Here is a 23,493-nt window from a genome sequence, read left to right as displayed (position 1 = left end):
TGATTGCAGTTTAATTATAATTCAACCAAACAACAATTGACAAAAAAGGCTGTCCTTCTATGAGGAAGAAGGTTACATGTTTTAAAAAGGAAAAAGTAGAGAAACTATCAACAACGATGTTGTAATGTAAAGAAATGTTTCTTAAATGAGAATTTCTTAACAGAGACTTCAGAGAACAACTTTGATATATAACAGGTGTAGCAGCAAAGTTTAATGCTTGTATATTGCATGACATTGTTACGCTATTTTGCCATTTGTAATTTATTAAGCATGTTATGTAATGTCAATATAACCTTTATTGGTATTCATTGATATTTCTGTTATACCTAATGTTCACGTTTGATCATATATGGATCAGTACATTGCTAATCATTACTAATTCTCTTTTTTCTTATAGAAAATAAATCTAGCAATTCTATTGGTTAAAAAATAAATAAATTCTATTGGTTGGATGTATAGACATTACTATTTTTATAACCCTGATAAAAAAGAATAAATGGTATAGCTAATCCCTGACATAAAAGCTTGAATTTATTCTTTTTTTATCAAGGTCATATTAATAATAATGTTTACACATCCAACCAATAGAATTTTTTTACTTTTTAACCAATAGAATTGCTAAATTTTTTTTCTATAAGAAAAAAGAGAAGTAGTAATGATGTACTGATTCATATATCATTACACGTTTCTGTAGTTCTAAAACTCCAAACTTTCTAACTTATTAACTAAAGTTTTGTTGAAAAATACAAAAAAATAAAAAATAAAATGTTGATAAACAAATCTTAAAATGTTGGTAGGAGGAAACCATTGCGTCTTCTTGTGGAGTTCCTTTCTCTCCAAAAACATTTTTGATTTCTTGACGTTAAAAAGTTTACTTTCGATGGCATATTAAATTATCATATTTCAAAAAACTAAAAACAGCATGTGTAATAAATACTAACTACTTTAAAACATAGCTTATAATAACTATAAATTTTTTTAAATTACTACTTATTTACATTTTGCTTAAGAAAATCATGCGTTTTTTTACATCTCCTTTTGAATATTCACATGTAGGCCGCTATTCACATGTAGGCCGCCCAACCAATGTACATTTGTGAGAGATTTTCAATACTTGTTGATTCCTGTAAAAACAAAGTTAATTTAAATGCAATTTATAAAACTATTAAAAAACTATAATCATTTTATGATCCAAAACTATAATCATTTTATGATCCAAAAAGAATTCGTCATTTTAATATCGTTCCGTTGAGGAGCCTTCATATAAAATAAAGCCCATTTGAAATAGGATTTTCATAAACAAAGGTTAAGATAATTTTTTAGCACCACATTCGTCTAAATTTACAATTCTGATTAGTGTGGGGTTTTATAAATTTTATTAAAAAGACAAACTTTAATCAAAATAACAACAGCTAGGAGAATACCGTATCCTTCCGGTTTATTTTCTCTCACGAAATAAAACATCAACTAATACCGTATCCTTCCGGTTATTTTCTCTTAAGAAATAAAAAGTTTGTAAATTTAAATTGGATTCATCGAGACCATTTTACTGGAAAAAAAGTCATATTACACTTTTCTTTTTTAGACAAAACTTAGAAACTGACCTTTATTAGATGATGTACTTGCCCTTCAATGGATAGAGGCAGATGTATCATGTTGCTTGTTATATAGCCCGACAACCGTTGTTCAATCTTTTTCAAAATTTTTAATGCCTGTAAATTATAATCAAAAAAATTATTTTTGAGTAATTTAACAAGCAAACTATTAGTACAAAAGAATTCATCAAAATTTAAGACCCTTTTTACAGCCTTAAACCAAATTCATTTAGCACTAAAAAAAATGCTGTCTAAAGATAGAAACTTACCATTTCATTATTTACTTCCCCAGACTCTTTATTGCGAGTATCCTTCTTCCATTCCAATAAAGGATCATACAAAAAAGTATTTAAGACGCTACGAAAGAAAAAAACGTTTAAATAATTATTATCGTTCGCGTTAATTAATAAGAACATGAAAATTCTTTTATAATCAAACAAATGGAAGAAATTAAGTTACCTAAGTAACGAATCCTTTTGTGCACGCATCACTTTCATCGTAACTTCACAAGATTTTCGAAAGACTCCCTCGTGGCCAAGAGGTCCCTAATAAAATAGAAACCAAATGCATTCTCATACTTTAAATTTAAAAATATCAATAACAGAGATAGTGATTAAAAAATACAAACCATCGCCTTAACCATGTTATGAGTCAATCGAAAAGGGACCCTCTCTGGACAATCGAATGTTTCACCCTATGTAAAATATTTATATGTAAAAAAAACAGTAAAAAATAAAAAAAAAGTTTAACGATAAAACTTTGAATAAAATCATCAGTAAAAAGATAAATTAAAAATAAATTAAACACGCAAAACCATAATTTTTTTTTTAAAGATTGTAAAAATAAAGAAACCTTGTTGAACAAACAGTTGAAATCTACATGAACACAGTCTCCAGATATGCTGTCAAACAATATGTTTTCACCGTGCCGATCGCCCAATCCAAGTGTATACCCAACCATAGATATTACAGCTGATGTGCGAGAGTAAGCAAGCCGAGCTGTGTACCTGTTCAAGTAAAATATTTTTAAGACCTTACAACAACGCCATTTCGTCATTATCAACAATGACTACTTTAAACTAAATTATCATAAATTTTGAATCATTCATGCAAAAAAGAAATATAACAAAAAAAAAAACAAAAAAAAAAACTACCATTTTGTAGGGTTAGTAAAACTTGAAATAAACCATTCATGAAAAACAGGTGGATAACGTGGTAGTATTTGATTTGTAAATATGTCCACCTTGGTTTTCAAACACTGAGACTTGGTCAATGGTTCGTATAACTGCTTAAGCTCGTGTACCTTTACCGTTATTCCTACATCCACATAACAAACAACAAATTTCAAAACATTACTAGAACTTATAGAAAAATTTTATTTCATTAATCATTTCAGCAAAATTTTAAACCTTTTTCTTTGTAAATTTTATTGAGTATAAATCGAAGGCCACTAGTATTAGGGACCCACTCCAGTAGACCGCATTCTTCATTTAAGGGTATGACAGCGTAAGTGCGAATATGCAGCTGACGTCTGCGACATAAAGGATCTCGCAGTAGCATCTGAATGTATTAAACCGAAATATAACGGTTATAGCAAACCAACTACAGTAGATTTTAGTTCTTCAACCAGACAAAATCAATCAAGTTACCTTGTTGACGAGGGAATTGAATTCCATTAGTCTACCATCTTTCCTCAAGTCATCTTTTGGTTTACACATTAAAGTATAAAAATTACCGTCGCTTGCTTTTACTTTAATTTTTTTGGGCTTCTGCAAGGATGACAAAACATCGACGTGATCATCAAAACCCACTATCATTGGTAGATAGTCATGGAACGGGTTGTATTGATGATTAGGGTCTGGCGATGAAGGCAGTTTTACGGTGAGTGTAGATTGCAATGGTACCACAATAGGACTAAATGACCTAACAATAGCAAAAATAAATAATCCAGTTCAATAATGAAATGACTTTAAAGGTAAATGCAACACATTGACTCTCATATCATACTTATCACTTGTTAATCGAGTCAAGGTAGAAAAGTCTTTGCTCATGCTCAGCTTCGTTTCTTTGACGCATCTTCGATTGCATATTTCTAACAGATTATCTGTGAGATCCAACGCATGAGAAATGAATTTGGTCATATCCGGGTTTTCTTGACAAACTTTATTGAACACAAGTTTACATCGTTCACCTCTTGTTGGAAGGGAAGACTTTGAAACAGCCACCATACTCCATATGGCTTGATGTTTGTAAGCATGAAAAATTTTGCAGATGATAACTAAAAAGTATAAAATAATTGACAGTAACAACAACAATAACAATAATGATGATGATGATGATGATGATGATGATGATGATGATGATGATGATGATGATGATGATGATGATGATGATGATGATGATGATGATGATGATGATGATGATGCTGATGATGATGATGATGATAATAGTAATAATAATAATAATGAGATTTACCTTCAAGAAGTTTCCAAACAGACATATTAGAGTGGCATATTCTTGATACCAACTGTGAAAAAGCAGTGAGAAACTGATAAGCCGGCAGTTGATTTGAAAGTTTTAACATTTCTTCATTGAGCTTATGCATTCTATCTTTAAAATAAGCTTTCTCTGACGCTTTTACAGAGCCTCCTAAAGAATGAAAATACATTCTAAAATTTCAATACACCATTTTTTGTTAAATTTAATTATAATGTAGTTACATTATAAACAAAATGGGTGTAGCAGCACAACTATAAAATTGTGAACATGATGCTAGGTATATTATCTATATAATAAAATAGACATATCTATCTGTGACACCCTGTAATAACCATTTGAATTTTTGCATCTGTAGATCAAAGCAGGAAAATAAGGAAAATGAAGATCTACTCAAGATTTGTTGTATCGATTCAGAATTTCTTAAGTTTTATATAAATTCAAGTTTATTAAGTTACTTTTGTGCTATTTTTATTGTAACATTTGGTAACTAATAGCAACTAACCGAAATTTTGTACAACTCGATTAGCAGGCGTTGTGGAAATGTGAAAAAAACTAAGAATATTGTTTATCAAGAAGTATTTGAAAAAAATTTACAGTTTATTTATTCGCATGAAATATTCATACACACGCAGCTCGTATCAAATTTGAATAAATTATATATATATATAAATATTATGAATAAACATATATTGATGTTACATAACCATCACAATACTTACCAAATTATGAATAAACCAATAAAATTGTTTCATTTCTCCTACAACACCTGCTACTAAAACTTTCATTTAATTAAGACTAAATTAAGAATTAAGGAATTAAGACTAAAACCTTCCATAGCATGACTAGTAGCAACGCCAAAATCCAGCCATAATGTAAGCAAACGAGGCATTGATTGGTAGATATATTTACTTCCATAATGTAAGGATTCTCCATAATGTTTTATAACAAACTTGATAAAGTCACTTAAAATAAAAAAAGGAAGGCTGTGAATATTAACATTTTTATGTATGAAAAAAAAGAATAAAGCAACTGTTTTCTAACATATTAAAGAAATAGAGGTATTTCCCAATTTTTCTCTTTGTTTTATCAAAAATTATTTTTATCATAATAAAAAAACTTATAGTAAGAAATAAAAAAAGATTAACTTTTTTCTCATCTTCCTGTCATCTTTTAAGTCATTCTCATCACAAGCATTCATGAGTTTTTCGTAATATTTTGCCAAATAAAAATGACCTTTCTCCCAATCAGGGTATTCTTTCACTGCATCTTTATATTGCAGCAACACAGCATTGGGCTCATAAGATTCTGTCTCTTCCATCCATTTTGCTTTAAGAAGTTTGATTTTTGCACGAAGAAGTTTATTTTTATGCTCACTTTGTGACTGGAGAATGGCGTCAGACTCCTTGTGAAGAGTAAGTAGAGCTTTATGCAAATCATTTTGAGAAGAATACCACTTTGCTTTTTCTATAAGTATTTCAATGTTGCTGTTGTCATTTACATTTAACAGCGAGCTGTAAGCTGTTTGGAATAAGCCAGCTCTAAATTTTTATAATATATTTGAAAATGACATTTTATAATATAAAAATGACACTGGGAAATAATAATCACATTCTTGTTAGAAGATTTAACTTTCTATGCAAAAATAAAAAAAGAACATTGAAAACAATACAATATCTGAATGACTCTTTTATCTTTAAACCTTTGGATCAAATTAAATCATTAGATCAAATGAAACTATTGCTTATTACTAAGAAATCTTGTAGTTTAACGTTGCTGTTCTTAGTAAAGGATGAATTTTAATTTAAATTGTGAAAGCTAATAATATTTGTATACTAATGTTAATACAGTAACTATTTGATAAAAAGATCCTTCTAAGCCTTTAAAGACTGTCCAAAATGATAATGACCTATGGTTTCTTAAATATTTCAAGAACCACTTAATCTACTTTGATGGTAATTATAATATCAATCATAATTATCATCCAGTATAATGGACTTTTGATTTCCTTAAAGCTTTTCTTATGACAGCTTTCAACAGCATTTTTTGTGTTCACTGAAAAGCTGTCAGTATCTTTCAGAGTGCTTCAGCTTCCTGTGTCTTGTAACCATCCTAAATGGGGCACTCTAAACTTCAATTCATAAAAAGAATTAATGATAAAACACTTAATGAATTTGAAATATCAAGGCTGAACTGCTCAGGATCCATTTTGACCATGCAGCAAATGTGACAAATGTTATTGAATAGATGAATCTGAACAGGAAAAAAAGGGTTATGAAAATGCCAAAAATTCGTGAACTGCTTTAGCATTTAAATCTATACAAAAAACAAAGTAAAATTTTCAGCAACCCTGTTATGCTCCTTGCCGCATTAAGGGTGGTTGACAAGTAACATATCTGCTTAAAGGTGATCAGATAAAAAAGGCAACAGGTTTTTAAAATATTGCTCAGCATGTACATAAAATAGAATGTACAATAAAAGCATACAAGACTTCATTAGGCCATATGCAAAAATTTAAGGGCTGTTTTTGAATTTAATTACATTTGTGTGTGTTACAAGAATAGACAAATGGAGTATAAACCCATTTCTCAAGTCAATGTCCTGTGATTATATTTTGCAATAAAATTTATCCAGGGAATAGGAGTAGGAAGGGAAAATATTTTGTTAAAAGTGGCCATCTTTATGAACTACAAATGATATGGAGTTTTGATTGACTGCTCACAGGCTTTCTATTTACCAGTCCAGTTATTTGATGTGCAAGAGAACAGTGTTAACCATTTGCAATAAGTTTGTTTAATACTTCTCTGCTCTTATTTATTTACTTTTAAAATAACAAACTTTAAGAGGAAAAATGAGCCATAGTTTCTAAAGCTTGTACAGAGTGATACAACTTATTATGAAGTTTTACTCATAGTATATATCAATAATTTAAAAAAACATTTTTTATTATCTTCTGTTTATAACTACAACCATTAAAGACATCTAAAGAGCAAGTAGACATACTTCCTGGCAATTCGTGAGTACATTAACCAACCAGCATTTTGCTGCATTTGCTTCATCTCATATTCAGGGAGTAGCTGAAGCAGAATTCTTCTCATGTTGAGAATTGGTTCTCTTGTTTGAAAAGAAGACTCAGTATTTAGAAGGCGCTTGTCCCAAAGGCCAAGAAGACTTTTACTTGACAACTTCTTCTCATTTTCTTTGAAGCAGACTGACGCACAACTTTCAACATCTTCAAGCATGTGAAGACTAAGAGATAAAAAGACCATGAGCATATTGGTAAAAAGAAATTATGATGATTTGTTAGAAGAAATAATAAAATTTTTAAGATCCCCAAAAAAAAGACAAACTTTTTATTAGAAAAAAGATACAAATACAAAAAAAAAAGGGCCCAAATAACAAAAAAGTATAAAATTATAATTTTAAAACGCTTTTCGTAATTAAAAAAAAAAGAGCTTTATAAAAACCAATTGCTATCAATTTTTATCAATTCTCATAAAAAAAAAATTATCTAAAAAGGTTTATTTACTGCACAATTGATTTGTAAGCTCGTTGATAACCTCCTGATTCAAGGCTTGCACTTCTTAGACAATGCATTTGTTCTTTTCTTACAGCAACAATATTTGCATTAAACTGATCACAAGTACCATTTTTTAGACACAACAGAAGGTTGCCTAATGACAAACTCCAATTTGTTGTAGTACTTTCCTAATTACAAAGTTAAAAAACTTTAAATATAGAGAGTTGATAAATACAATTATCGTATAACATTTACTCCTAAACATTACATTACCAAATATACTTATTTGAACAAAAAATAGGTTTTGCGTATTAAATTTGATTATATTTTCTAGAATTCTGTTATCAAATAAGACTTCATCATTTTAATATCAACAGAGAATTTTTGCTCTTTAAAATTTGTATTCATTTAACACCCATCTACTTCAGAAAACCTAATTCTAAAGCATTAATTCTTTTATTTTTAAATAAAAACCACATTCTTTTAACTTAGTGAACCTATGCTTTAATTTCAGATAGCAAAAAACCTACTTGAGATAGAGTTTTTTCTAATGTGTCCCACTGACCCAACCGCCATGATATTTCTGCTTGATATGGGATTAAATCTGTCTTCCATTCTGGTCTTTATCAACAAAACAAAAAATGAAATGATAGTAAATACATTACATTTGTTATACATTTGTCAGTTATATTAAAAGGGAAATAGTTTTATATAAATTTAGTAAACTTGTCATAGGTCATTCACGTAAAGTATATTTTAAATTTCAAACATGGCTCATTTTGATTTTCTTTTTTAAGGTCAAAGATTTTTTAGGGAATGAGCCTGGCTTAGCAATACAGAAAGAAGAATCCAGTTAATTTGAATGTAAAATTCTCTTAATGAAATTATATGTAGTAGTTGAAAGATAATCAGAAACCATAAGTTTACTTTGACCGAGAAGATGCTTCCCAAACATTTCTACCTATATTTTTAATTGTTTTAATTGTGTACCTAAAGTCTAAATATTTGTCCTCCAGGTATCAAGCATAAACTATCTAATCTAAAACCAATATTACTCTAGAATAGTTTTAATGAATCATCATTGGTTTTTTTAACTATTGATGCTCATTTTAACTATTTTAAAACATTATTACCATTTCATTTAAATACATAGCTATTTGCATGCAATATACCACATAGACCTGCTTCTAACAGCCAAAAGCTTTATCTTTTATGTCTGGAAAGAGACAACTTGATACTAAATTTCATTATACTCTAATAATAATTTGATCCTCATTTTTTTATGTATAATTGTCCCTGGGTCAGTTTTCAAATCCTTTATTGTCACTGGGTATTAATTGTTCTCTGCTCCTTTTTTATAAGCATGAAAATTCTGCAACAATAAATTTTTTTTTCTGTAAAAATAAAATTCAGTAACAATAGTAATCATTTCAAATTATCTATCCAATACTGAAAAAAGTTAATTTACTACAAAAACCACTATGCATTATACCTTTTCTCCATTACTCCAGAAACGTCCATTAGACCATTATACAATTGACCTAATCCAATTAAACATTGAAGCAGTCCTTTATGATGTTTTACATTGCATGGTTCTGTTTGAATAGCACGCTCATAGCATGCAACAGCATCACGAAGATTACCTAAAAACAGAACATTTTGCTTGATAAAAAAACAAAAAACAAGAAGCTAAAAACAACAAAACTAACATTTATAAATATGTAAAACATATTTCTAAAAAGCAACAAAATGTTTTCACCATCTACTAACAATGTAAACGTTTAAAACATTCTAATATTGCTTTTAAACTTTTTGAAAATTTACATGTATAAATTTTATATAACCAATTTAACATAAATATTTAAAAGTGCTTTTCTTAAGAACAATTAATGCTAACCTAAGGTTGTTAACTTAAAGAGCCTAACTTGTATAACACTTAGAGTTTTACAATAGAGCTATTTTATAATTGAGTATTTTTTTAAGAAGCTGTTTCTTTTTCTCTTGTTTTCATTTATTTTACTAACTCTTTAGTTTTTTAATACTTGTGTACAAAAACTAGATACAAAACTTAGGTATAAGAATCACTTTAAAATGTTTAAAGATCCTAATACTTAAATAGAACCCGCTTCATAAACTTTAAATAGAACCTGCTTCATAAACTTTAAAACTAGGAGAAAAATAGATAAACATGAACTTCATTTAATGTCATAATACCTTATAAACAACGAACACCTAAGTTTTATATTGGAACTTTAACCATTCTTCAATGTAACTTTTCTTGCATCATGTCACTTAAAGTTTGTTTATTTTGCAACAAACAAAGAATCTTATAATAATGCAAACAAATATATATTGTTGTTCTCTGACATCCATACACCAAAAACCTGCAATATATATATAAATTTTCTTAGATTATTTGCTCAGTTCACAACTTAGTGCACATGAGTTCTAAACTGAATTTCATAACTTGAAATTAAATTGTTGTTCAACTTAAATCAAACCCAATACCAGAACAACTTGAATACCTTTTTAGCAACTTATTTTAAAATTTTTATTTTAAAGAGTTTAATTACTAGTTTCAATAATAATAGAATATATATATAAAATATTTAAATGAATATTCTTAGAAAATAAAAAATAGTGTAAAAATGGTGTCTAAAAAATTACCAGAACTTTCATGTTCAACAATTTGCTCCTGCAGTTTTGTGTTCCTTTTCCTTTTATCTGCTACGCCAGTCACACCATCTGGTTCATCAAGTGCAAAATATAATCGTTGCAAAAACTCTAAATGTTTTTCCAAACTATTTTTTTCTGTTTCAATATACTGTTCATAGTACATTAGTGAACGAGACAAAGCATTGCAATAAAATGAACTTTTTGCAAGAATGTCTTTTGGTATACTATCAATAAACTGTTTAATGCACTGAGCCTCAGTTTGAGGTGTTTGTGAATCTCTAGCCATGTGCTTAGCACTCCAATTATACAAGTAATCCATAATAGAATACACAGTATTAGTGCAGGCTTTTATAAACTCTGTCATACTGCTCTCACTGTTTGCAGAATTTAACACAGCCATAAACTCTTCTCTGACCAACTCTCCGTTTTTCAAAAGAATAATTTGAACTACTACATGTGGAAGAAGAAAAAGTGCTACTTTCAAATCATGCTTAATAATTGACATGCAGGACATGAACACTTTACCATTTGTTTTCCCTAGACCATAAATAAGACGGTTGGTCCAATTACATACCCAATCAACATAAGAGTTGCCTTTTATACTTTGGTATATAGGTGTGGAATGTTTAGACCAGTTGTATTTTGTAGAGTTAATATATTTGGAGAAAAGATGGGGATAAAGAAGCTCTTGAGTAGATTTTGAAAATCTTTCCCATAAACGATATCCAGCTCTATTACAAATAAACATTATATAACTGAGTATACTTATAAAGAATATAAATAATTCTTACAAACAGTAAAAAGGTTAAAATGACTAAAGGTTCATATTTGAAAACATGTTTTAACAATGTGATGCATAAAAAAAAAAAGATAAAAAAAAATTGCAAAAACCTATCTGATGGTTTTTCAGTGCATTCATAAAAAAGAAGGGTTTCTTGAATTGCAAAAGCAGCACAGTCTTGAGCTCTAGTGCTACCTGCTGCCAAAAAAGAACGACAAAGTTCTTTTAACAGGTCATGACCAAAAGAGATATCACTAACTGATATATGCATTACAGCTTCTTCAGATTTGTCATTATTTAGACTTTCGATTCTTCCAGGATCAATTGCTCCAAGCAAACCCAAGCATTTACCAATATAACCAAATGTTTGGCTGTTATTTTCTTTACTAGCCAGAAGTAATGTGTTAATCATATGCAATATGACAGGATCAATTGCTTCAACATTAGCAAGCATTTCATTCAAAAACCCAGAGTAAGTTTCAAGAATTGTTGTCAAGTGCATCAAAGCAAACTTTCTTACATCTTCATTCTCGTTATCAATACCTTGACAAGTGTACTTTATTTGTGCTTTGAAGTCATTTATATTGCAAACACGTAGTTGATGTGAGGCAAGCACTTCCTTGGAGTTTGCAAGAGCTGGATGACATGGGACAAAATAAATGTCTTTAAATGATGTGGAAAGAACAGCCCTAAATAAAAAATCAAAATTATAAATATTTGGTTAAAAAAAAGTATAACTTTTATGTAACATTTTTTTTACCAATAAAAGATAACTAAACACCTGTTTTCTACTATCAGAAAATTGAAGATATCTGCTACTTGATTAGGACATGTATCCAATAGTGGTAAAATTGCAGCAATGAGTTGACCAAGTAGAGGGCCAATACAATCTACTTCAATATTCTTGACAAAACAACTCCATGTAGAACAGCAAATTTCAGGAAATTCTGTTTTAAACTTAAGTGCAAGTTTTAAAATGGCCATCACTTTTAAGCGTACAGGAGTAATATACTTAGCACCCATAACGTTAAATAAACATACTAGACTTTTGAGAGCAATCTTTTTCTCATAATTTGGGCTATTGGTGAGCACAGAGTTAAAAAATGCAAGCACTCCAAGTAGTTTTTGATGCAAGAATAACGCCTTAATAGAAAAAAATAAGTTAAATACAAATAAAATATTTAAAGCACATGGAGATACAAAAATGTTTTAACAATCAAATAAAAATGTCTTATATAAAACTTTTTTAACCAGATCTTGATCAGATTTGATATCTTTAGGACCTTTATAAGAAGTATCATTGCAAGCAAGTATAGAAAAGCCTTGAACAACTTGCTCCCTGTTTACACTTAGATAAAGAAGGAGCTGATTGAATACACTTTGGTATTCTGACAATAGCAAACTACTGAGCTCCACATCAGTTTCTTCCTAAAACAATACTCTAACAAATTACAACACAAATACAATCATACTATAAATAAAATCACAATATAAATAAAATCATAATATAAACATAAAATAAAACTATTAAATAAAATTGATGAATTTTAGGTACAAAAAAAGATTAACCTGTAAATAGCGCAGACAGATTTCAAGCTCATTATGTTTAAAGATTGATCTGATAAGATATGAAAATATGTACTTGAAGTTGTAAAACATCATCTCACGCCTATTCTGATTAGTGAGCTTTGCAAATAATCGCAGGAGTCCAGATGACTGAGGCGATGCCTTCATTACAATTTTCGGTAGCATTTCAGTTGATGTGATCTATCCAAAACAAAAAGTTGTGATTTAATGAGAAGAAAAAATTATACTTTTACTTTATTGATAGTTTAAAGTAAAGTTAAAATTATATAAAAGCAATAAATATTAAACTTCTCTGCACAGTGATAGATAAAAAATATGATAACTTACCTGTAAGAATGACTTAACATCGTTAAATTCAAAATGTTTGGCAATGTCAAAAATAGTATCTGTAACACATTGAACATCTTTATTATCTTCTAACAACTTCTGTATCTTCTTAACAAGGATGTCACAGAAATGACTCTTATGATCAATAAACAGCTGATATAAACTTTTACCAAATGTTTTACAAAGATCTCCAAGCTTGTATAAAGAAAATTTCTTATTCAAGCAAATGCACAAATACATTATATATATATATATATATATATGTTTGTGTGTGTGTGTGTGTGTGTGTGTGTGTGTGTGTGTGTGTGTGTGTGTGTGTGTGTGTGTTATAAACTTTGAATATATATATATATATATATATATTCAAAGTTCATAACAAAGCTAAAATTATATAAAAGCAATAAGCATTAAAACCTTCCCAGCCATATAAATAAAGTATACATAGCCACTATTCAAGTTGGATTATGGAAACCACTTCAAATCATTTACTGCAGTGATGTAAACCAAGATAAAAATATAAAAGAAAAGAAAGGAAAGCTTTCAACTAAATGGAGCATTATCAGGAAATGTTGGCCCTAACAACCAACCAAAAGATGCTCTTATGCCTATATGAAAATACAGAAATTGTCATCTAAAGGGGCATCAATTTATTTAACAAAAAACAAGAATTGGTGAGCAAGGATTGATATGTAAACAAGTAGATGCTTGTATCATTTGACAGTAAGGATTGTAAAGATTGAATGATTGAGACATTTGACAGTAAGGATTGGATAATTGAGAAACCATTAATGAGCACAATTCATTTTTTTAGCAGCTTTTTATTTTTACTTAATATTTTATTATGTAACAGTTTTTTTATCAGCAAATTATAGCAATATTTTGTTGGTTAAGCTGACTAAAAGTCATTCAACATGGATCTAAACAGCCTTCGTGAGATGATCTTGTCTGAAAGAAATACACTTAAAATGAAGAATGTCTGAAAAGAGAACATTATAGATAACTTCTTGAACTCACATAGATTTTCGAATCCTCCAAAAGGTATCAGTTTCTGAACTTGTGTTGCATTCTACCATACTAAATAGATACTAAAGTTGTAGCACATGCTAAAAATTAACAAAGTTGTAGATGCACTCAAAAACTAATATCACTTCAAATCATGACAATAACTGACAAATCATGAGAACACTTTTTCTTTTTTTTTTTTTAAATCCATGGTAACAAACACCATTCAATTATAGAAGCAATATCTACACTGATACCAGCCTATTGGATCTCCGTTTATAAGTAGTTTTTCTCAAGTGCTACCATGTCTTAGTAGAAGTTTAGCGGTTCCAGTTCTTCGCTACCAAAGTGAAGAACTGGAACCACTCAACTTCTACTTAGACATGGTAGCACTTGAGAAAAAGCAGAAAATGTTAGTTTAAGCAAACAGCAACAGACACTTGAAGAAAACCAAGATCACTCAGCAAGATTTACAGGAAAAGAGTTCTTAAGTATTTGATTGGACCTACTTCTTACTTAATCTTTGAACTCTTCCAAATCAACACTTTCTTTCTGTTCAAAGATGATGATAAATGGCCAGAATTGCCTATGTTCAATGGCAAGAAGGCTGCTAAATCTCCACAAGTAGTCAATGATAGCACCAAGACAATTTCACACATTAAATACATCAGTATATAATGTATGAAAATTACACTAAGAATGTTGCTCCATTTAAGAATAACAGTATGATTTAAAGTTTTTTGAAAAAATTTGAAAAATTCATTGTCATTGAGGCAGTTCTAAATAATATCCTGCGGTAATAATTTCTCTTGTGAATTATTTTTTATAAAAAGAAACACAAAATGGTTTGATTTTTGACAGTTGATGTTTTTTAAACACTCTAATATATATATATATATACACACACACACACACACACACACACACACACACACACACACACACACACACACACACACACACACACACACACACACACACACACACACACACACACACACACACACTGATATACCTGGTCAGATGCAACAGCTGCAACCATATGATTCTGCATTACAAAACAACTGAATAGACTAACAACCATCACTAACAACAACTCGCCTGAAAGAAACATGAAAAACAGTTAAAATCATTTCATTCCTTGTAACACAGCATTAAAGGATTCACCAAGATAAGAAGGTATCTGTTATAAAAAGTTTATGTGTGCACAATTTATAAATTTGATGATTTTAAAAACCAAATAAATTTTTTGTAATCAAAAGTAAATAACTTTGTGGTGCACTGTCTTGACAATAATCTTGGGGTGAAGAAGATTTTCATCAATTTTTATAAAAAGAGAAATTTTTTTCTGCAAAACTTACCTTTGGCAACTTTTCCAACACTTCCTACAGTTAAAATGACAGTTTCAACAACTTTTACATCATTAATTTCAGAGGCTTGGAAAAGAGTAAGAGCTAATGTTTCAACTACTAATTGATGAACTGAAATATCATCTGTGTATTTAATATAATCTCCAACCCAACCACTGAAGGAAAATTTGTAGAAAAATAATACATATTATAACCTTATTCTTAAAACAATTAAGAGTAATTCAAAAGAAGAATTGAGAAAGAGTATAAAAAAGATAAAAAATAAAAAAACACACGAAAATATCAATCTTGTTTGGAAATCCGGATCTTTGAGCAGCTCCAATAAAATATTCCATAAACTTCTGTCAGAGCTTCTTTCTTTTTCGTTGATATGCTTAAGTAATTTTAAAAATGCTTGCATTAAGCTTGTTTTGAAACTTCTACATGAACTGTGCTTCAGAAGTTGGAAAAATGGTTTAAAAACTGGAATCAATTGGGGTGTACTTTTTGCTGGCATCCAGTTTTCTACTTTAAAAGTAAAAAATTTTCAAAAATAAAAATTGAACTACTGAGTTATGGTTAAACTTGTTTAAACAAAATGCATGCAGTTTGTTTATTCAGCATACAAAAAACAATAGAGACAATTTAGAACACAAACTTTTCAAATCTTTTAAAATACAGCCTAGCAAGTTATGTTATTATTTATGAAACAAAACTATATAAAAAAAAAATAGAAGCTTGTAACAATTCAATTGAAATTTCAAAATCTTTTGTGGCAATTAAACATTAAAGTAGTGTTATCATTGCCTGGTAAGCCATCCAAAAGTATTTGACTTAAAAATTTTGAAAATAATACTAAAAACAAATTAAAAATAAGTAAAAGAATATCAAAGAAACTTGTGAATCACAAATGTTTAATCGTAAAAATAGAAAAATGGTGTCTAAAATTGTTACCTTTATTACACTGGCTACATTCCACAAAAATTGATCCTTCTTTGAAATGCATGTTCACACTCTTAGCCACCACACAAACTAACAGATCTACAGTTTTACCAATGTGTGCTAAAACTTCAGGTTTTGCAGCTCTGGTAAGTGTTACTAAATCTTCAGAAACCAACAACTCACTTTTATCTCCAAGAGAAGTAAGGATTCTAGGAAGGCAATTCAAAACTTCTATTTGAAGTAAAATATAAGGACTTGCCTAAAAAAGAGAACAAATTAATTTTTAATAAAAAAAAAAGAAAAACAATTTGGCATAAATTTCAATTACAAAATTTAAACAATGAACTAAAAAAACCTATGAATGAAGAAACTATATTTTTAGTCAAAAACAATTTTTGGTCAACTCAAATTTACTAAGCAAGTTTTTATTAAAATCAAATTATAATTTTTGATATTTTCTGAAAAATATAAAATTTAAAAAAAAAAAAAATCCTAACAATTTAGAAAGAAACCATCTTTATAACATTAAAAACTCACTAATGCTGTTCTTATAATGTGGATCAACCAAGTTGGTGAATCACACTGATGCAATACTATTGACAAAATCTTCAAACATCTTTTAGTCACATTGTGATTGACAAAACATAATTTTAACAAATCATGCATCTGTAATAGTTCTTTTTCGCTATAATACAATGGTTTGTAATCAAACCATGGAGGATCGATTGTTTTCAACCAAGGTAAAGTAGAAACTTCAAAAACTTGTTTTAAATTTTTTGGATTTGATTCTGTGATTATTGCACAGTTAAAAAAATAAGCGTAAAGCTTTAAAAACTTTAAAATTTGGATAAACATATCAACTTTATTAATGTCTTTAATACTAAGTGCAGAATGAAAATTTTCAAATATTTTATTAAACAGTTCACCCATGTTGATGGTTTGCAGCAAACCTAGAAAAAAAAAAAAAAAAATTAAATACACCGTTTAAAAAAAACTTGTCCTATATTAAAAATGTAAAAACAAATCTAAAAACCTTTAGCTTGTTCATTTGTATAGGCCCTTGATACAATTTTCAAGAGAAATGTAACTTCTTCCAAAATATGTTGCCTCTGATCAACTTCCAAACCTTCCAGATTCAAACACAAGTGCAAGAAATGACTTTCAAACTGTTCACTAGATGGAAAGATGTCATTAATACCTGATAGATATACACTTAAAGCTTAAAACTTGATAAGATTTATAACTAATACAAATCATCTTCCAAACATCTGGGTTGATTAGTTTTTAAGCATTATGCCCATGATAATGATATCAAAATATTATTTATCAATTTGTCACATTAGTATACAAAAATAATACAGCAATTCAGCTGTCAACAACTCAGCTTAAGTTTTACCAAATTCTTTAAATAACAGAAATAAATATCATGGATAATTTTTCTAAAAATATTTATTCAGAAAAATTAGTTCAATGGATTTTCTTCAATAAGAGTCATCAACAATTCAAGGCAACAAGTCATCAACCAAATTAAAAGTACAATAAAATATCAAATTCATTTTAAATACCTGAAAATTAAATTTATTAAATTTACTATTTAGACTCCGATCCATGTAACTTAGAGTAAAATTGAACAAAATCTTAAAACTCTTGGCCGGGTGATTTGAGGTGGAATAACACTGCAGTTACTTTAGGGTAGCAATTTTAACCCTTTCAAATTCAGTCAAACTTACAAATTCAGTCAAACTTACAAGTTCCATTTTACTTGAACTTGTAAAACTTTATTTGATTTCTTGTTTTAACAAAACAAAGTTATTAAAACAAGAATTTCCAATGGTTCTTACACACCAACCATTTTGCTACTTTTTTTAAAAAAACTCTAAATCAGTTATGAAAGAATTATGAATATGAAAGAATTCATCAGGAGAATATTTTAATTTCTTGTTCAACAACAACCTGTTGTTCAATATAGTTTAAAGAATTCTGTTTAATTGTTGTTAAATTTTTTAGCAATATCACTAAAGAAATGAAAAACTGAGCACCTGGTGTTGGCAACATTATTGCTCTGAACAAGAGCTTTCTTTAATAGAGCGGCCAAACATTTTTTTGTATTCTAAAAAAACAAACAAAAAGGAACTAAACTTTTTTAATCATTTTTTAAAATCGTTTTAATAAGATACTTCTAAAAATCTTTACATATAAGATCCCTTACAAATATCAGAACTACTTAAAGCTTTTACTTAACTTTTTTTTGTTTATTTAAAAAGTTTTATTTCAAAATTTTACTTTTATATGATAAACTTATAATTTAACAAAGTGTAAAATCAAACATAAAAATAACTTGATGTTTTTAAAAAAGATTTTTTTTATCAGTTTAAACTTAAACGATATGTTCAACAACAAAAAAAAGTTTTCTCTTTGTTAAAATTAAAATGTGGACTTTACAGGGATAGAAATATCTGGTTGAAATCAAAAATTTACATCAAAATTTCAGAATATTTGCATTTTACCTTTTCTAAGTAGTTTTAGGGGTTTATATCAGGGGGTAAGATTTACTTACAAAAGTGAAACAATTTTATGCAATTCTTTTTCTTTTTTTTTTGGAAACATACAAAATCAGTTCAACTTTTAAACTAAAGTTACAATAAAACAACAAACAAAAAATAGATATGTTTTATGATACTTAAAAGTTAATACTTTATTCAAATGCTGACATGCAATCTTTTTTAAGCACAACATAACGATGGCTTGATATTCTTCCTCTGCAAACATAGAACAAAATAACATCAGTTTTCGTGTGCTTTCTAACAAAAATTCCTAAAAGAGAAAGGAGAAAAAAATCTCCAACAAGCAGGTTTATTACAACATTTTATATTATGTATTCTATATCGTATTATGAAATTTTTTTTAACGAAACTAAATTTTGATGTTGGTGATGAATTATCCTATTATGACTTTACTTTTAGTTGTATCTTTCATTGACTAACATTTTATTTTTTTGTTTTTTTTTTAGGTTGAAGATATGGATGCTGTTGTGAGTAGTATATTTTATTTAAGATGGTGGTATTTTCTGGAAGTGAGAGCAAAAATAAAATCTTTTTTTTCTCTGAAAAAATATTTAACATGCTACTATTCCTTTTCTTATAATTTGCAAGTATATAGAACTTTTTACTAATAATTAATAAAGTAAAGAATCTTAAATTGTTACTAACAAATCTATAAAAAATATGCAGGCATTTATATTACTTAGTTATTAGTATATTAGTATATTACTTAGTTCATATATATCTATATATCTATATCTATATCTATATCTATATCTATATATCTATATATATATATATATATATATATATATATATATATATATATATATATATATATATATATATATATATATATATATCTATATATATATATATATATATATATATATATATATATATATATATATATATATATATATATATATATATATATCTATATATATATATATATATATATATATATATATATATATATATATCTTATATATATATCTTATATATATATCTTATATATATATCTTACATATATATATCTTATATATATATCTTAGTTCATACTTTAATACTTTTGTTCAACAAAACTTTTATAAAAATAGTTTGCAAAAAAGCTGCACAACTTCATGAGAATTTCCTATTGATTAAATAAATATTTTTATCCTATTTTTGTTTAGTTAATATTTTAGTTGAACAAAACTTTTAAAAAAGAAATACGAATTTTTAAAAAGAATAGCTTGCAAAAAGTTGTGCAATCTTATGAGTTATTAAAAATGAAATTCTTTATACAGATCATTTGGTTAAATTTTATAACAAGAAAGCTCCAGTTAGAAACAAACCTCTAGTTCTTTATGGAAATCTCTTGACAAACTTAAGTAAACAAATTTCTTCAGAAGTGTCACACCAAAGTAGAAATTCATATCTTTTAGATGAATTATTATGTCAATTGATACTTTCAATGTTTCTAGTAACTGCAAGTCAATTCTAAAACAGAAACTCGCATTTAAGACTGAAATAAATTTATGTTTGATTGGATAATAAACTTTTCTTAGGATTTTTACTTTAGATATTTCATCAACATTTCAGCAATAAACTGTATTTATTAATGCAGTTTACTGCTAGAAAATTATAATAGTTATTATACAAATTATAATAATCATATATATTATTATAATGTACCCACCTTTGACAATGGAAAAGAAAGTCAACAGCTGTAGTAAATATACATAAATATTTCTCCAAAAAATATGTGGGTAGTATAGGAAAAGCTTCCATTGAAGAATTTAAAAACGATAATGAGACCTGGAAACAAGTAAAATAAGAGGATTTTAAGAAATGAAAAATCAAAATAATTTTACAAAATGGCTGCTATCTAAATGTTTACATTAAGTAAAGACTCATCGCATAACTGAATGGTTCGAGAACACAGGAGCATTAAAGACATTTTTGATTCATTGATGAACTGTTGAACATGAAGCATACTTTCTTTTAAAATTTCACTACAAAAATGAGATACAAAAAATGTTTCATGAAGATGAATTTTGATACAAAGTAATATATAAAGCTACATACCTTTTTTAAAAGATAAAATAGTGGCTGATTCTTTTGTAAAATTAACTTAAATTTTGTTGAAAAAAATAAACGTATTTACAAGCATCCTTTTTTTAACCAGATAAGATTATTTTGATTAAAAAAAACATTAACTGCTTGATAAAAGCACATACACACCTGTGAAAAAAGCATACACACCTGTGTGTATGTGCTTTTATCACATATACAAGGAAGAGGATAAGTAAAATTTGTTTACAAAAATATTTTCAAAAAATTTTTCTAAAAAAAAATTTTCCTTTAAAAAGATTTGTAATCTTAAAAAAATTACAAATCCAGGAAGTTTTTTAAAATTATATACACTCACCTGGCAGCAATTAGAATGTTTTGGCAATGTTGATAAGTAAATATTTCAATCAATTTTGGAGGCATTGATGCACTGCTTAATAAGTCACACTAAATTTAAGAAATATTGTAAATTACAAAACAACGTGCTTGACTTAAAGAACTAAAGAAAAAGAAACAACAATTACTAATGTTTTCTGAAATCTTCCACTGTATATTTTTTTGCTAAATACTAGTGAACCGCCTTCAATAGACATATACTCTTCTGCAACAGACAAAGCATCTAAAAATAAATATATTTAATGCTTATAGTATATAATGAAAGAAATGAGAAAAACTTTTATATATTATACATATATATTTGTTACGCTTACATGTTGTTATGCATATATGTATTTATGTATATAATGTCCTGTTTTGCCTATATCATTCATTAAAAAAACCCAAAGCCACCTTTAAACAGCCCAACAACCTCATATATCAATTGTCGATAAAATGCAACATCTTTGATGCGTGCAAGCTAAGAAAAAAAAATTTCAAGAAAATTACTGTTAAAATTTATTAAGGAATAAAAATTGCAGGTTATAAAATTAAAGTTGTAGGTGACTAATCAAAGAAGCATAAATTGTAATGCAGAAATTTAAACCAAGACTCAATAGTTTAAACCAGAAAAAAAAAAGGACAAAAACATTTTTGAAAAAATGATTTAAATAATCTTATTCAGTTTTGATTATGTGCAAAAAAAAAAAGCAAAAAACTCATTTGAAAAAATGATGTGTTAAAATCGTCTTTAAACCATTACTTTTAAATTATAAATCAATCTCTTACTTGCAAAATAGACAAAACCACAGATATAGCTTTCTTGTGCAATATATTGCAATCAGGTGATGCAATTAAGCGGAACAAACGTGACATCACCCAAAATGTAAAATCTTAAGATAATACAATTCTTAATCAGATTTTTATTCTATGAAGCTTAATATAAAACATTTTATATTTAATCTTAAACTTAATATAAAAACCACATCTATTTATCTATGTAAAACATTTACTATGACAGCTCTTGAAAGCAGAGCAATACTATACATAAGAAACATAAATATAAAAAAATGTTACTTTGTTTATAAAAAACCTTTTTGAACTCATATGAACAAAAACCAAATCACACAAAAATGTTGCGCTTACCAATAACCTTTATACTTATAAAACTGCAAGAAATTAAAACCTTTTTAAATATAACTTTACCTTTGGCTAACTTATGTTTTTTATTTTCAACTGTATTTCTACCAGCTGCATCAAGATCTAATTTGATTACATAACAGTCTGTAAATGCATCTGTACAATGGTGCAGAAATTGAAGAACTGTTTCTGATTGTGGAACACCATCAATTGAAGCATTCAACTGAGCGCTTACTATTATTAAAATTTAGATTAAAAAAAGAAAATGATGCATAATTAACAATGGCCTAATTAAGATAAATAGACTTCATAGAAATACTTTAAGCATTTACCTGAATTAAGATCCGTGAGCAGATTATTTACGCATTCACATATAACTCGAGTAGTCTCATGCACATCTTTTTCTTGAGTGCCACAACTGAAAGAAAAAATGTAGCACCATCAACTTTAGAAATTCTAAAACATAACATTTTAAATTGTTAAGCTGTTGATAAAAATTATTTATATTCAAATCATCAAAAAGTTGACTGCTCTTCAAGAAGTCTTTATACCTCAAACTTCATGGAGTTGAGAATGTTCATATCATTAAATAAATATTGTTTATATGTATATAATAAAATATTTTACAGTTATTTTAACATAAAATAATATTTCATAACTATCACTGTAAAATATTTTGTTATGTATAAATAATTTGTTAAAGTAAACTAAAAAAAACTAAATAAAACAATTAAAAACAAAATTCAAGACTCACATTTCCATATTTAATTCTAAAACTTATTTTTGTCTTGTTGGGAAAAGCTCAAATTTACACTGAAATATTGTGCACAATATTTTTTTTTTTATTTATTACCTTAAAAAAAAAAAAATAAAAGTATTAATTACTAAATTTCAAATAATTGTGTGTGAGCATATATATATAATTTTATAAGTATATACAGTGGAGGAAAAAATAATTTTTATGTTTTTATAAACTTTATTGTTAAAAATCATATTTTTAAAAAAATTATGAATTTTTTTTCAATTTTTTTCATGCTACTAACAATTTTGTTTAAAGTAGCCAGAAATTTACTGGAAAAAATAATAAATATGGTAATGATTAATCTTTT

At 27.6% G+C, this 23,493-nt stretch overlaps 1 protein-coding gene across 4 annotated transcripts; it reads right to left on the bottom strand.

Annotated features, from left to right (window-relative positions):
• Window positions 1–929: 929 nt before the first annotated feature.
• On the bottom strand, window positions 930–23,257 carry LOC145182047 (serine/threonine-protein kinase ATR-like). Of its 4 annotated transcripts, none has more exons than XM_090099336.1 (41): window positions 23,139–23,257; window positions 22,717–22,802; window positions 22,451–22,618; window positions 22,034–22,137; window positions 21,659–21,725; window positions 21,394–21,488; window positions 21,228–21,316; window positions 20,697–20,811; window positions 20,496–20,614; window positions 20,152–20,296; window positions 18,969–19,088; window positions 18,314–18,384; window positions 17,308–17,447; window positions 16,812–17,224; window positions 16,287–16,533; window positions 15,629–15,860; window positions 15,345–15,508; window positions 14,999–15,084; window positions 12,982–13,176; window positions 12,637–12,834; window positions 12,319–12,495; window positions 11,849–12,210; window positions 11,178–11,756; window positions 10,278–11,017; window positions 9,103–9,253; window positions 8,141–8,231; window positions 7,620–7,798; window positions 7,094–7,339; window positions 5,239–5,631; window positions 4,922–5,055; window positions 4,070–4,243; window positions 3,602–3,872; window positions 3,244–3,517; window positions 3,004–3,154; window positions 2,749–2,911; window positions 2,448–2,601; window positions 2,224–2,289; window positions 2,055–2,140; window positions 1,865–1,952; window positions 1,605–1,712; window positions 930–1,124 (listed from the first exon to the last, which is right to left on the bottom strand). In XM_090099336.1, exons 1-41 carry the CDS (start codon window positions 23,144–23,146, stop codon window positions 1,065–1,067), a joined length of 7,509 nt encoding a protein of 2,502 aa, XP_089955462.1. In that variant the 5' UTR covers window positions 23,147–23,257; the 3' UTR covers window positions 930–1,064. The 4 variants fall into 4 exon arrangements, 3 of the variants coding, with proteins under 3 accessions (XP_089955462.1, XP_089955463.1, XP_089955465.1); XM_090099337.1 differs by having other exon boundaries at window positions 15,629–15,857; XR_016456083.1 differs by lacking the exons at window positions 930–1,124; window positions 1,605–1,712; window positions 1,865–1,952; ... (11 more) ...; window positions 7,620–7,798; window positions 8,141–8,231 and adding an exon at window positions 9,825–9,994.
• Window positions 23,258–23,493: the final 236 nt, after the last annotated feature.

Source organism: Hydra viridissima, unplaced genomic scaffold, assembly GCF_058129835.1.
Source record: "Hydra viridissima isolate aposymbiotic clone 2 unplaced genomic scaffold, HvirCarnegie_v1 scaffold_10, whole genome shotgun sequence".
Lineage (NCBI taxonomy): Eukaryota > Metazoa > Cnidaria > Hydrozoa > Anthoathecata > Hydridae > Hydra > Hydra viridissima.
This window is presented reverse-complemented; position numbering and strand designations above follow the sequence as displayed.

What these genes read in the sequence shown, in the direction of transcription:
- LOC145182047 (XM_090099336.1), bottom strand. An exon ending in ATTTCCATAAAGAACTAGAG is followed by an intron (nt 19,089 to 20,151) that starts GTTTGTTTCTAA and finishes TTTCTCTTTTAG; the next exon opens with GAATTTTTGTTAGAAAGCAC. An exon ending in TAAAATTTACAAAGAAAAAG is followed by an intron (nt 2,912 to 3,003) that starts GTTTAAAATTTT and finishes ATGTGGATGTAG; the next exon opens with GAATAACGGTAAAGGTACAC.